The following is a 15,836-nucleotide window of genomic DNA, read 5'->3' on the forward strand; positions in this document are numbered from 1 at the left end:
AGTGAAGTCCAAACTGTTCAGTCATGTGTGAGATCCCTCAGTGGTCATCCCCTAGCTCTTTAGTTAAGTTCCTCCTAACACCAGCCCACAATATACCTAGCCCCCACACTACCACAGTTCTCCAAGGACTCACCACCTCTTAGGCCTCCCTACTTTGCACACTTGGTAAATATGTCCTATTCACTCCTCTCCCATGGAAGAACCGACTTTAGGATCCTCCCCATGGAGTTTTTCCTAGTACCCCACTCTGTTCTCATAATGCATTGTGTGTATAGCAGTATTTACAAACAATTATTTTGGGTGCCTGCTATGTTCAGACGCTTTAAAACCCTTATAATAGTCCTGAAAGGTAGCAATGATTACTTCCCATTTTAAAGATGAGGCCCTAAGTTAAAGAGGCATTTAATTTGCCAGAGTTGTACAACTAGTCAGGGCTAAGCTAGCCCCTAGACCTGGGCTCTCTTTGCTTTCTCTTGCTGCCTCTCTTTGCTCGTTTCATATATGATTTTCTCTATTCTCTGAACAGGCATTTGTCTCTTCTGACCAGCAATATGTTTCTGTATCCCCAGAGCCCAGTTCAATAACTAAATGAATAGAAGAGTTTGTGACTGACACTGAGTTTCAAGTGTAAAATAGTTCCATGATAGAGTCTTAGAAAACAGTGTCACAGCTTAGTGATTTTTCTTTTTTAAAGAACCGTTTAGCATAATGTCAGTCAGAGAAAGACAGTTATCATAGATCTCTTTGCTATGAGGACTTTGAGAGGCAGGGCAGGGGGGCTTATTAGGGGAATGGAGGGAAAAAATGAAACAAGATGGGACTGGGGAGGGAGACAAACCGTAAGAGACTCTTAATCTCAGGAAACAAACTGAGGGTTGCTGGGAGGTCGGGAGGAGAGGGATAGGGTGGCTGGATGATGGACACTGGAGAGGGTGTATGCTATGGTGACTGCTGTGAATTGTGATTGATTCACAGACCTGTACCCCTGGGGCAAATAATACCTTATATGTCAATTAAAAAAAAAAAAAAAGAAGAACTGTTTGCTTATATTTTGGGTTATGGTATGGGGGGGTGTCCATTTGTTCAACAATTGTTTATTGTCCACAGTGCTCTGCAAAGCTTTGCACAGAAAACAGACATTCACGTGACCGTTTCCATCATCAGGCAGCTTTGGTATGGTAGAAACTTAATGACCCATACACATCTAACCTGAATAATCACCAGGGGCGAAATGCTTCAAGTTTTAAAGCAGCAGGAGGCCACATGGGGCTTCATTTAAGGGGACCAAGAAAGATTTCCTGAAGGATGAGTAGAATTCTAATAAAGGAAAAACATTGAGGGAAGGTGTTAAAGTGAATAGGGATGATGACTAGAATTTAAAATAAAGTAAAAACTAAGCCTGGTCTGGTCCATTTATAATTTGGAACAGTTACTGATACCCTCTAGTTTAGAATTTATTTCAGACATGGATCATCAACTTTTTAAAAACTTTTTTTTTTTTTGTAAAATACAGAAATGCATAAAGCAGATGCATAGTTGCATGATTACTGAGTGTGGATTTTGAATAAGGAAAAGGATGGGTCTGTGTCTCTGCATTTGTTGCATGGGATTTTCTTGTAGCTGAGTATCATGAGTTCTCTGCAAGATGGGTGTGGCCTGTGAAGGAAGTCTTGTAGTATCATCTTGAGGAGGCCAGACTGTGCTGTAGGAAGCACCAGCTGACCCTTGAACAATGTCGGGGAGTTAGGGGCGTCGACCACCTGCATAGCCAATAATCTGAGCATAACTTTTGACTCCTCCAAAATCCTACTGCTGACCAAAAGCCTTACTGATAACATAGTCAATTAACATACTTCTTTTATGTTACGTGTGTAAAATACTGTATTCCTTACAATAAAGTGAGAAAAGAAAGCTATTAAGAAAATCATAAGGAAGGGCACCTGGATGGCTCAGTGGGTTAAAGCCTCTGCCTTCAGCTCAGGTCATGATCCCAGCATCCTGGGATGGAGTCCTGCATCAGGCTCTCTGCTCAGCAGGGAACCTGCTTCCCCCTCTCTCTGCCTGCCACTCTGCCTACTTGTAATCTCTATCAAATAAATTAAAATAAATAAAAAATTTTAAAAAAGAAAATCATAAGGAAGAGAAAATACATTTATAGTACTGGACTATAAAAGAAAGAAAAACCTGTGTGAAAGTGGACCCTTGCAGTTCACACCCATGTGGTTCAAGGGTCAACTGAGCCACTCTGAAGTCTGCCCCAGTGTGGCTTAGCTTCTTTTTCTTAATATGTTGATCTTTGATTGCCTCAGATAATTTTTTTTTTTTTTTTTTTTTTTTTTTTTTTGCTTCAGATAACTTTTTCACAGCACTCACCACTTTCTCTGAATGCTGGGCAGCCCACCCTGGCTACTATATAAAAAAAATTTTTTTCCCTGAGGTGCAGCTAGAATCACACAGATAATATGTCAATGTGGACAGTGAATGCATTTTAAAGGTTTACTCTTATCAACTCAGGTCACATAATAGTAATTCAATGCATGCATGGTATTTTTTTGAAGCTTAGGTAAGTGTAATGGAATTTTTTTCTTTTTTTCTTCTTTTTTTTTTTTTTTTTACTATTTGCTCTCATTCTGCCACTTCGGTGGCAAATATATTTATTAGTGCTCATCAAACTTAAAATCTAAGTGAAGTATGCATTTAGCTGCTTAATGTTTCAAAGAAATACATTTATGTTATTGCCTTCACTTGGTGTATCAAGTAAGCTTGCGTGTGTTTGAGACATTGTACTAGAAAAGAAGAATTAACAAGAGACTTAGCTTTCCTGGAGTTTGTAATTTTAAAGAATGACATCCGTACCAGAAAACAGATAAAATTCAGAAGAGAATTCAATGGAAAAAATAAAAAAAAACCACAAATGCATTGGCTAAATCATGTATTTGTGTGTGCATGTGCAAAAATATTATGTCCTAATTTTTTTAATTTGGTTGTTAGCTATTGTCAAAGCAATTTTGGGACTTCTGTTTTAGTAAATAAGCTTAAATGTTTAATATTTGAAATGGCGTTCTGTATGTAATGATTAATATTATTGTTGGATTTCTTCTGCTTTTGTAGATTTGATCCAGGCTACCAATGAGACCAATGTTAATATTCCTCAGATGGCCGACACACTCTTCGAGAGGGCAACAAACAGTAGCTGGGTGGTTGTATTTAAAGCTTTAGTCACTACACATCATCTCATGGTGCATGGAAATGAGGTAAATGAAGTAAACTTAACTTTTCTTGTTTTGGAAGGGAGGCATTTATGGAAGGCTCTTCTACTTTTCATTAATCAGGAATATATGTTCAAAATCATCGAGAGTACAATTTTAATCTTCTGTTTAGCTATTTTTTTAAAAAATGTGAAGTTAAACATTCTCTTGGAGACATTGAAATATTAAATATTACTCGTACCTAAAAGGTATATACCATATAAATACATTAATGGGCAAAATTGTTAGAAGAAAGAAACAATAAAAGTATTTTTCCCATTAGGAACAGTCTTTTGTACCTTTAAGTGAAAATTGCTTTCACAAAAATACTTAATTTTGGAAAATATTAATAAAATAAAAATTACCCATTTTATATGGAATACCTACTGAATCATATTAAACTGCAGTGTTTTGGTTATATAAAAAATGAATGATCATAAAATTTAATTCTAATTTAGTGAGTACTTTTCAGTCTTTTTTCCTCCTCAGAGAAAGCAGACTAGGAAACTTTATAATAACTAAGTAAAAAAAAAAAATCAGTGAGAATCTGCAATATCCTTTAGCATCAGAAATTGTTTAAAGATATGATGTGGGAATATTGGTTTTAATTTTTGGTTTTTGTTTTTCAGAGATTTATTCAGTACTTGGCCTCTAGAAATACACTGTTCAATCTCAGCAATTTTTTGGACAAAAGTGGATCCCATGGTGAGAATATGTTCTCTAAATTTTTGGATAATGCTTTTGATACAGGGTTTTGTTTTGTTTTTTGAAATGAGGTTCATAATATATAATTAGTATAGCTGGTAGTTCTGTTGGGTATTTAAGAAAAAATATTAAAGTAATTAGTTACTTTGTAGAGCTTCAAAATATTTAATTGTTAGAAAACTCAGCTTATAAATCACATATTTTACTTTTTGTCCTTTTCAGCATTTACCTTAACAGTCAGTATTCTAGACCCACAGTTGTTTGTTTATGAAAGTACAAAAGGCAATGAAATAAAAGATACTTTCCTAATTTAAAAAAAAGAGATTCCAGTCTTAAACATTCTTTGTAAATTAGTAAATTTAAACTACGGTCATAGGCTCATTCATCGTAGTTACTGGTCACCTATTATGTATAAGGTGAGCATACCAAGCAAATGGATAGTTCTCAGAAAGCTACATATATTAAGCCTGAAACAGCATTTTAGTTGAAATGGTGAACAAAAATGCAAGGAAAATTCAGAAAAGACATTCTCTATTTGGATGGTAACATAACGAAATTGAAATGTCTTGGAATGTCTCATGCCTGAAGTATTTTTGCTTGCAGTAAGATTTTAAGTGAGGATTTTCTGCTGCCTTTATTGACTTCATTCTAGCATTATTTACATTGGGAGAGTTTTTTTTTTTTTTAATTGGTACTAATTGAAACACAATGGAAGGTATTGTATTAATTAGTTTTACTTCTTCTGCCCCTTCCCCCAGGTTATGATATGTCTACCTTCATAAGGCGTTATAGTAGATATTTGAATGAAAAGGCTTTCTCTTACAGACAGATGGCATTTGATTTTGCCAGAGTGAAGAAAGGGTATGTTTTTTTCTTTCTCATATTTATTTGAAAGTAAGTCTTTGAGGCATACTTGACTTAGCTAAAGCTTAGATGCCAGATAATTTTGGTCATGAAGGCCCAGTTTATAATCACCTGAAAAAAGAGACTCAATAGTATTACAGAAGTTAGCCTTGACGTTGTAGTATACGTTATTTTATTTATATTTGCATGCAGAAAATCTGATTCACTGCTCAGAAGTGACATGGTATAACATTTTATTTGTTAAGTTCAAATAAAAATTCTTAAGCTCATATATTCCTTTAAATAATTTTAAATGGAGAGAATTTAAAGTTCATTCAGAGTTCAAAGAACAGTGGCTCTAGTTTACAATGGTTATTTCAGTGTGTTTTGATTGAAGTGAAACTGAACCGTGTATATGGTTAAATCTGTTCTTGAGAGGTAATAATGTCCTAGTATCACACACACACACACACACACACACCCCATAACTGAACAGATTATTAATATTAACCATGGATTGACAAAACCTTGTTGAAACACTTATATTTTAATTCATAATTACCATTTATTTCCCTCTAAATAGTTGTTGAATTTAATCAGAAGTGTTCAGCCATAAACTTGTGGAAATCTTGTATCTGTTCCTGACTTGAAATAATGGCAAGGTATTGTAGAATGTTTAATATTTTAGTCTCAAGAATTCACACAAAAAGGCAACACTCTATTTTTCCAACAGTGACCCAGCCTTAGCTTTCAATTATGTTTTAATTATGGTGCTGAACAATATAAACTTGTGTGTTCAAAATAAATTAGTTTCTGGTGGGTGAACATTTTACAAATTTAAGGTTTTTATGTCATCCCCTTCTCCTTAGAGATGATTCTAGTTTCCATGTCTTCCTCTGACTTCTTACATGGCCCCTGGCAGCCATAGCTGATGTACCCAGCTGCATTGTAGCCTTTCTTCAGTAGGTCTATAGCCTTAGAAACTTCTGCATCCCATAAAGAGGCACACAAGGATACTTTGGGATGCTTTCCCTACACTTGAAGTGGGAGATGCCCTGAAAGTTGACATTTTTAGCCTCTTGACATGAGCTGGGTATTTCCTCAACTACTCTAATAACTACCCAGCTGGACCGTCACTGGTGGCAGAGGCTCCATAAGGGGCCTGTGGGCAGACACAGGTTCAGTGCCCTGCCTGATGCACCCTCTCCCATGAATCTCCAGTTGTGTCCTCCGCAGCTGGTTAAACTATCTTCTTTTGGCCAACCTGTGCCTATCAGCTTGCATGTTTCTTCCCTTGAGAGTTAATAGTATACACTCTGCACTCCAAGTCCTACAGGTTTTGAAGACTTCTAAGACATGTGTTCTCTCTTTCTTAAAAAACTAACTGGCATTCACAAAACTTACACCTCTGTTACAGATTTGGGAAAATCCATCCGGTAATTCAACTGATCTCTTTTATCCAAACCACTGCTTTCTTCCTGAGGGCAGTGCAGAGAGGAAGAAAGCACTGCCCATGTGCTTGAGGAATAAGAATGGGGAAGAAGAAGTAGTGTAGAGGAGGGAGTCAACTACAGCCTCTTAATATCTCAAAATCCTCCCACAAGATTAACAAGGAAATGGAGGGAGAGCAGCTTGGAAGAATGCACGCGGTCTCGAATTTTCTACAAACAAGGAAGTTGCATCTTTTTCTTTTTCTTAAACAATTGTAGGGCCGATGGTGTAATGAGGACAATGGCTCCTGAAAAGCTACTGAAGAGTATGCCGATACTACAGGGACAGATTGATGCACTGCTTGAGTTTGATGTATGTACCTCCCTAGATAACGTGCCCTACACAGTTAGTCCTGTCTTCTGTTTGAAGGTGGGCTCCAGGTACACCTGGAAATCTACTCAGGAAGCAGATTGAGATGTCCTTCATTTTGATGAACCAGATGAACACTTCGTGTAGGCTCCTAGCATGGTAGAGATGACTGTGGTTATCCAGATTGTCTGCGCTGTTTCCTGGGTGTTTACTTAAGTCGTGGAAAACTACAAACGTTGCATTCCTGGAACCTTGTGTTCGGAGCAGGGTGATGGGCTCCTGTGGTGTTTAACAGGGTGAAGTAGCTGCAAGATGGATCTTTAGCCACGATAACTAACTAGTTAAATATCTTAGCCTGCTTTTAGAAGCCTTTTTATATAGACTGCTTAAATGACACCATCCATCAAAGAGAATTGTTTTTGTCTGGTCATGGCCCTTCCTCCTGGCAATACCAACACGACATGTCTCTTAAAACCATACCCTTTTCTTGAGTATGGTGGTAAATGCCCTAGCTTGCATGTGTGGTACGATAGATAGAGAAGCCCCTGTTCAAAAGAAGTGTAAGCGAAACTGGGGAAATCTAAATAAGACTAGTAGATTATAGCAATCTCAATATGCTGGTGGTGCTGCTATATAGCACTTTTGTAAGATGTTATCTTTAGGAGAAACTGGGTAAATCGTGCATAGCATCTCTGTATTTTTTACCGCTGCCTGTGGATTTGTGGTTATCTCAAAATGGAAAGTTCAGATAATCATATCTGATTCATGAAAATAAAATATTTTGACAATGTAAGAAGATTTATAGAACATGGAATAATTTCTTAGTAATCCCTTGAGACATTTTCATGTACCCTGAGAAAAATTGTCATTTGATAACATGTAATTAACATGTTACATTTTTATCTATTTCTAGGTGCATCCCAATGAGCTAACAAATGGTGTCATAAATGCTGCATTTATGCTTCTTTTCAAAGATCTTATCAAACTTTTTGCTTGCTACAATGATGGCGTTATTAACTTACTTGGTACGTAGAACTGCTGAATGGTATCTTTGAATAAAGACTATATCAGAATGCGAAGATTTGGATACCATAGCTTTAATAGATAAATCTAAATATATTATTTGTTCAGGTCACATTTCTCTATTCTTACATCAGTCAAGATTAAGTGCAAGAAACAGAAAGCACTCTAGATGTTTTAAACAGGAAGGGATTTCAGTGCTCAGTAAAATACTAGAATGACCGAAGTTTCTAGGCTTTGCCTCTTAGAATAAGTCCTAGTAAGTCCTGCTCCACTGTGCTCACAGCTACCTCTGATGCTACCCCTGGTGACAGATAGGGAATAAGAAGCCACTGCCACCTCATTAAGTATAATAGAAGAGCCACTCCAGCTCCTAGGTTTCTGGACCCATGTACTCTAGCTGTGGTGAACAGTGGCCCATAGACTGACCAATGGTTCAGAGCATATACTAGAATCTCTGACTCTAAAGGTATCTTCTTAGAGTGGGTTTAAAATAGTGTCTTCTGTAGACTGTTCCATCATTATGTAAGGTCCGCTATTTCTGGAGGAAAGGGACTCATGCTAAGACTGACAAATCCTGTGGGGTACGTCTCTTGTCTCACTTCTTGTGCAGCAAAATAATATCATGTGCGATACCGTGACGGAGAGTAATTTCCCAGATGGTGGTACTGGCAATGCCGTATGGGCAGAGGTGATAAATCTTTACCCAAGATAAACTAACTATTCTGGAATAGAGGGATCACTGCTCTTTTCTCTGGTAAAAAGAATTAATCTTTAACTTGTTACTTGGTGGATGACTCTATAGTCCTTCGGTAATGACGCCATGACAGAAGCTCAGGGTTGATCTCGGGCATTGACCCACTGGGAACTTAGCAAGGATGCAAATATATCATACTATGTTCCTGGACCTATTCATGACTTCCATTTCTGACGTAATAGGCCATATGTTCATCAGTCCTTTTATCCCTGGATCACTGAGAAACCTTTTGTGGCATATGCGCTTTAGTCTACCTTTGTGTGGAATGAAAATTGTCTCCTGCTCTTTATCCATTCTGAGAGGTCCACCCACTACCTTTTCTCCAGCCCTTCTTGTTACCAACCTTCCAATTTTATTTTATTCCAAGTCCCTGGTCTTGAGTACAGCAGTTAGTCATTGCTCATATTTTGGTATAGTTCCATTTGTCTCACCATTTTTTTAAAAATTTTATTTATTTATTTGAACCAGAGATAGAGATCACAAGTAGGCAGAGAGAGAGGGGGAAAGCAGGCTCCCTGCTGAGCAGAGAGCCTAATGCAGGGACTCGGTCCCAGTATCCTGAGGTCATGACCTGAGCCGAAGGCAGAGGCTTAACCCACTGAGCCATCCAGGCCCCCCTCACCATCATTTTTTTTTTTTAAGATTTTATTCATTTATTTATTTGAGAGAGGGAGAGCACACATCGGGGAGGAGCAGAGGGAGGAGAAAGAGAATCTCAAGCACACTCTGTGCTGATGTGGAACTTAATCCCACAAACCTGAGAACGTGACCTGAGCTGAAATCAACAGTCAGATGCTTAACCAACTGAGCCACCCAGGCGCTCCAGCTCACCATCTTTCCTATGATATAAATTGGAAATCAAATAGATATACTGCTTTGAAGTTTGGCCTACAGTAAAGGATTTCTTTCTTCTCTCAAAGTCACCCGTTTGGCAGGATAATGACTTAGCAAGCCACTTTTAACTAGTGCCGACACTGGGTACCTGGTTGGTTCAGTTGGTTAAGCGTCTACCTTCTACTCGTGATCCCAGGGTCCTGGGATCGAGTCCTGTGTTGGGCTTCTTGCTCTGCAGGGTATCTGCATTCTGCCCCCCTCCCACTCATTCTCTCTCTCTCAAGTAAATCAGGTCTTTTAAAAAATAAAAAATAAAAATAGTAATAACTAGTGCTGGCATGAGAAACCATCTCTAAACCAACCTTGAATTCTTTTTCTCCTCAGACCCGTGGTCATGGGGAACTCCCCAGAGACCAAGGGTATGATTGGAGAGATGCAAAACAGAAGAGTAGGTACAGTGGGAATCTGAGCCATCTGTTTGTACAACCCACATGGGTATTCAGGATTGCCTTGAGGCTGACCGCTTCTATACCACTTTCATTTGATGATAGAGTGTTCTTGTACTTGTCCAGCTCATGGGTATGTATATTAGATAACTAACACTTGAGGTCTTATGATCACTCGATATTCTATGGTTAGAATCTTGGTCTCTATAAGCAAGCCAAGAACAGTTTTTCCAAAGGAGATTAGTTGCTGTCTGAAGAAGACATGGCTCTGCTCCAAAGCACTAGAGGTTTCCACTGTATTTTCCTATTGGAGTATGCCAGATGCATTCTGCAGCATTTGGATCTCCTGCAGGCACTTTGAGTACTTTCACATCTTCGGGAACAAAGGGCCATGTGGTTCCAGTTTGGAGCAGTTGCAGAGCCTTCCTCTGATCTGGATCCTACTTGTACCTGACACCACACCTGATACTCTTTTTGGAGCAGAACACATGCATGTTGTATGTTACCTCTAAAACTAAAAAAAGCTCAGCAAACCTCTGCCTACCTATTTTAGTTATAAGGGTTGCAAGGTGAGGTAATTTGTCTTTCACATGGAGGGGACCTTTGGACCCTAAGACTTTGTTGATGAAGCAGGTCTCTGAACTTTCATAAATACTCTCTCCCACCCCGTGACATACATGGGACTTATCAGGGCACCTCGCATAACTGAAATTCTTGCCCACTGGGTTCAGTCAGCCTGATGTCATTAACATGATAACCCATGGGATTGTAATAGCCAGAGAGGTTGATATCCTTGAAATAAGTCAGCAAGCGTATACTGTCGTCACTGCCAGATGAAAGCAAACTACTTCTTGTGGGCTCCATTTATTGATATAGGGATCCAAGAGTTTGCTAGTTTGATAGCTGCCCATCAGGTGTCAAGAATAATGCTGGTTAAAAAAAAAGAATAATGCTGATTTTATGCTGGTAAAAAGAACACATCTAGAAATCTGCAAGTTAGAGTCATCACCTGGTTAGGTTCACAGTAACCTATTGTAACTCTCTACCTACCTTCCATTTCCCCAACCAGATATACAAGCTAACTGAGGAAATGGTAGAATTGCTACCCCTGTATCTTTCAAAAGGTCAGGAAACCAGTGTGGGGACTCTGCCAGTTTCAAAGTGTTTCTTTTCCACCTGTATATTCAGGTTAACTGGGGAAATGACCACAGATAGTTGTGTACATCCACTGATCTCATTTTCTTTTATCACCTACCCCAAAAAGCTTCCACTCAAGTTGGTAGAACATAGAGTGAAGTCCCTAGGAAGTCCCATCAGTTTAGAGTTAGTGGTCCTGAAAAGTCTCGGTATGACCCTTTCCCTGGGCCTACTCACCCTAAAAAAAGGTCTCTTCTGCAGAAGAGGAATAAGTGCTCTTGGCTGAGTTTCAATTACATTTCTCAAGACTATTTGGAGAGCTTATTAAAATTCAGAACGCTAAACCTTAACCCAGAGTTCCTAATTCAGTAGGTCTGGGGTTGAGCCTGAGAATTTGCATTCCTAATAAGGTCCAGAGTGGTGCTGTTGCTCCTGGTCTAGGATTTCAGTTTGGTAATCACTGTATTAGACCTACTTCCAGTTGCTCCAGCTAGCATTTCGAATCCATGTTTTTTGGCATGTTCACCCAAATTGAAAATTATCAATTCTGTCACAAAATCTAATATAATAAACTTTCCTTCCTGTTCAGAACCTTTATAATCCATATCAACTCTCTACATTCTTATCAATAATGGTTGCCAGATACATAGGGAAAACTGTAAGATGCCCAGTTACATTTGTATTCAGCTCAACAGGAATTTTTTTTTTAATATTAGTAAGTCCTATGCAATATTTGGGACATATCTGTGCTAAAAAGTTATCTATTTACAATTCAAATTTAACTTAGTATCTTGCATTATCTGGCAGCCCTACTGCCAACAGAAATTTGCAAGAACTTGGACTTCTTTTAGCATGTATATTTTTTCCTCTTGGGTCAGACTTTGTACTAGTCTCCCTTAGCCATGCAGGGATTGCTGCCTTCTCAACCTCATTCTAGGTACTGAGGCAGTTGGCGAGGGGACAGGGATGAGAAATAAATGGATTGGACATGAGAAAAATTTTCATTCCCTCTTTAAAGGTGGCTTGATTACAGCCACCTTTACCAAGCAAGGCAGGACCAGCCTTTTCAGACTGAGAAGGAAAAGCTTCTGCTAGCAAGGGTGGCTCACTTTGATTTGAATCTACCCAAGCAGTCTCCTTTCTAGTTTTTGTTGTTGTTGTTTTGTTTTGTTTTTTTATTATGTTTAGTTAGCAACTATATAGTACATAATTAGTTTTGGATGTGGTGCTCAATGATTCATTAGTTAAGTATAACACCCAGTACTCATCACAACACGTGCCCTCCTTAGTACCCATCACCCTGTCCCTTTCTAGTTTTTCTTCTCAACAAATATCCTTTCACAAAGGAAACTGTGGTGAGGCTAGGGATTTAACTTAACCATATACATTGTAATTCAGAAGCTTATGAGATTAGACTCCCTGACTTTCATTGATGACAGCCCTATGTCTGCAAGAGATAAGATTATCTGAGGGCAGTTTTGGAGTAGCACTGTCTGGTGCATGAACCAATAATTTAAAATCCTGTGTTGTCATTTTCCTTTGGAGTCAGGAGCAGCCATCCACTCTGCATTCTTCTTGCCTTATTCTCATCATGGTGATCTGTCCCAGCAGCTGCTTGGTCTGGTGAGCTTCATTTTAGCTGCTCATTTCAGAAAACCATAGGTTATGATTTAAGTAATCATTTTGCTCCTACATAGCAGAGACCGTAAGAATCCAATTTTCCGACAGTTGTGGGTAGTTATTACTACCTTCAGATCTAGCCAGTTACATATCTAATCCCAGAGTCCCATCTCTGGCATTTTTGAGGGTCTCATTTTCTACAACCACTTCATTTACCCAATACTGTGTTTATTCAAGAAACAGAAACCACTCTCCTCACTCTAATTAGAAAGGGTTGTAAAGTAGGGAGTTGGGTGCTTAAGTAATTATCAGAAGGCTGCAGGAAGTGGTTCCTGAATGACTTACAGAATCATAAATTCTTTTTTTTTAAAGATTTTATTTATTTATTTGACAGAGAGAGATTACAAGTAGGCAGAGAGGCAGGCAGAGAGAGAGGAGGAAGCAGGCTCCCTGCTGAGCAGAGAGCCTGATGCGGGACTCCATCCCAGGACCCTGAGATCATGACCTGAGCCGAAGGCAGCGGCCCAACCCACTGAGCCACCCAGGCGCCCCCAGAATCATAAATTCTTACACACTGGGGAAGCTTCTACTTCTGAGGTCACCACTTTGCAGTACACTAAAAATAAGAAGCTGCTGCCACCACCTCGGCTGCCTTGCAGCTGTAGGGAGGTAGAGCCCAGACACCTGAAGCTATAATCGAGGAAGCAGGGAGTCCCATCAAATGGATGTGACTATAACCACTACTTTTCAAAACTAGAGAAGCTGGAGGTGGACAGTGGAATGCTGCCGAAGGATAATCTTACACTTCTGGAACTTTCTTGTCACAGAAATAGCCAAAAATGTATAGGAAGGTGGCTTCTGCCTCAGTTTACTTTCCACATCTCTCACAGGTCCATCTAACTTACAGAACTGAATTTGCATCCACCATCCTGGCTTCTCATGAGTTTAGAGAGAGAATGGGGGTTGGGTAAGGCAATCAAACTCAGTGCTCTTAGAGATTTTGCCTTACTGGGGAAGGATACCTGTTCTTAATCGGTAATCCAACACTGTATTACCTTTATTTCAGGTGGGAGTGTTTATTAGTAAACCAAAATAACTGATCTTCCCACTCCCTTTTGGGGCCTATTTTACTCTTCCTTACCACTCATAAATGTGAGTTTTTGCTAAGGTTCATTTCTAGCCAGTTATTTTTCTGCTTTTTGTGTATATTTTTCATTGGAAACCCTATGGTTTCCTATGGGGATGTCCTTTTGATAAGTCCCAGGTCTATTATTTCAGTCTGTGACCTTTCTTCCAAGCTTCGGTTTTGCAGGTCTTTCTTTGTAGACACTTAAATTTAGATACTTAAAATTCAGCAATGTCCAAAACTGAACTCTTGAATGTGCCCTTCCTAATCTCATTTCTGTTGGTGTATATAGTCTTTTAAACCTAAAGCCTCAGTTATCTTTGAGTTGCTCATCTTACCCAACTCCATAGCTGTCAGAAATGATGTTCTGCTGATTCCTTCTCATGCCCTCTCACTAGTGTACCCTTGTTGGAAACAATTCTTGCCTCTGCTTTAAGGACATCAGACTTACTGCCTTTAAAATTCATTTAGCAGTTGAACACGTTAAGCTATGTTTTTCTCCTAGATCTCTTTTACTGCCGCTCTGTTTTATTTTCTCTTTTTGTTGACTTCAGAGATGAGATTATAGTAAGAATGCATTTTCTCTGTATTTTAAAATGATAACCATGCAATATATATTTTTATTTCATCTAATTTGAAAAGGATAGTCTATTGGCTAACATTAGGAGCAGAAAAAGAGTTGTATCTTCATATTAAAGACCTGACCTCAGAAGTGGTAGAGGTGTGCATTCTTGCCTTATCACCTTCTGCTATCGAGTGGCTTTCATTCAGCGTTGCTGTTAAATTGCTCTTTTGAAAGTAACACACTACGGTGATGTGTATTATGGAGGACACGTATTGCATGGAGCACTGGGTATTATATGTAAACAATGAATCTTGGAACATTACATCAAAAACTAATGATGTACTGTATGGTGACCAACATAACATAATTTTAAAAAAAAGAAAGTAACACTCTAGAAGATATGTACACTTACTATCCTAAGTATTTTGAGACAGGTGTATTTTTTGTTTATTTACTAAGTAGTGCTAGTAATTAACTTTATAAATACATCATGAGTTAGCTTTAATCAAGGACTTCATGAGCAATTCTCTGCATCTCATGTTGGAATCAATGTTGGTGCTGCAAATCTTTGCAAACATTTTATCACTATATTGAAACTGATGTGCAAGTAAGGAGATGCTTTCCTTCTGACTTATGGGCATAAGTAATAGTCCACATGCAAAGCCTCAGTTTATTTCACAGGAATAAGATCCTTTTCATCAGGTTCTTGTTCCTTAGGACAGCTATTCTGTGAAAATTAATACTAATATGAAAAGGGAATTTATCAACACATTATAAAGATGAATTTTACAAAAGCCAAGTTTGGAATTTCATTTCAAATGCTGAAAATCCACATATCTTATCTTTAGTATGAAATAAAGACAGAGGCTCATTTCTGGATGACCCGTCCCCTCTCTCAATAGTATGAATTGCTCCTGGCCCTACCCTAGTCCCTAAGAGGACAAGGGCACCTCACTGCTCCCCCTACATCAGCACAGGTTGCTTTTATGTGTCATTCCCACTGTAACTGAAACAATGAGGAAATTATAACCTAAAGCCATAAAAATGTCATTACTTTTGTTCCTGAATCCTGAATTACCATGAAAGATAGGAACAATTTAAAAAGCATCCAGAAGAGACAGAGAAAAATTGCTTAAGAGTCTGATACATTGGTTCTAAAAGGAAATTGAGATTATTCAGTTGGTTTCTCTTTTTGTGTTTTGCTGAAGATATGATGCAAAGAAATGACCTTAGTTATAGTAAAGAAAAGTAATTTGGACATTTGAAAGAAATTATTTATGTGAAGATTGTTTAAAAAGAAAGAAAGAGGGGCGCCTAGGTGACTCAGTTGTTAAGTATCTGCCTTCAGCTCAGGTCATGATCCCAGGGTCCTGGGATAGAGCCCCACATCGGGCCTTTTACTCGGCGGGAAATCTGCTTCTCCTTCCCACTCCCCCTGCTTGTATTCCCTTTCTCGCTGTCTCTGTCTCTGTCAAATAAATAAAATCTTAGAGAGAGAGAAAGAAAGAAAGGAAGAGAAAAGAAAAGAAAGAAGTGTATTTTACCAGAATAAGTCCTTTTTTTCCCCCAAAAGTTAACTGAAAAAGATTTGTTCCCTTACAGCACCAAGAGTCTTTGTGTAGCCTTAGAAAACAGGATAGAGCAGATAAAGATTAGATTCAGCCATTTTTTAAAGTTGAAGTGTAGTTGACATACAATATTATATTAGTTTCAGATGTATCAACATACTGATTTG

The 15,836-nt window shown here is 38.5% G+C and overlaps 1 protein-coding gene across 8 annotated transcripts in view; it reads left to right on the forward strand.

The window, feature by feature from the left end:
• The window catches only part of SNAP91 (synaptosome associated protein 91), a 147,015-nt gene that overhangs the window by 45,926 nt on the left and 85,253 nt on the right, over positions 1 to 15,836 (forward strand). For all 8 annotated transcript variants that reach the window (XM_059177179.1, XM_059177174.1, XM_059177181.1 and 5 more), the window contains exons 3-7: positions 3,112 to 3,254; positions 3,878 to 3,953; positions 4,712 to 4,814; positions 6,506 to 6,599; positions 7,510 to 7,621. In XM_059177179.1, coding sequence (XP_059033162.1) covers positions 3,112 to 3,254; positions 3,878 to 3,953; positions 4,712 to 4,814; positions 6,506 to 6,599; positions 7,510 to 7,621 — 528 coding nt within the window. The remainder of the gene's footprint in view (positions 1 to 3,111; positions 3,255 to 3,877; positions 3,954 to 4,711; positions 4,815 to 6,505; positions 6,600 to 7,509; positions 7,622 to 15,836) is intronic.

The sequence above is a fragment of the Mustela lutreola genome, chromosome 6 (genome assembly GCF_030435805.1).
Source record: "Mustela lutreola isolate mMusLut2 chromosome 6, mMusLut2.pri, whole genome shotgun sequence".
Taxonomy (NCBI): Eukaryota; Metazoa; Chordata; class Mammalia; order Carnivora; family Mustelidae; genus Mustela; species Mustela lutreola.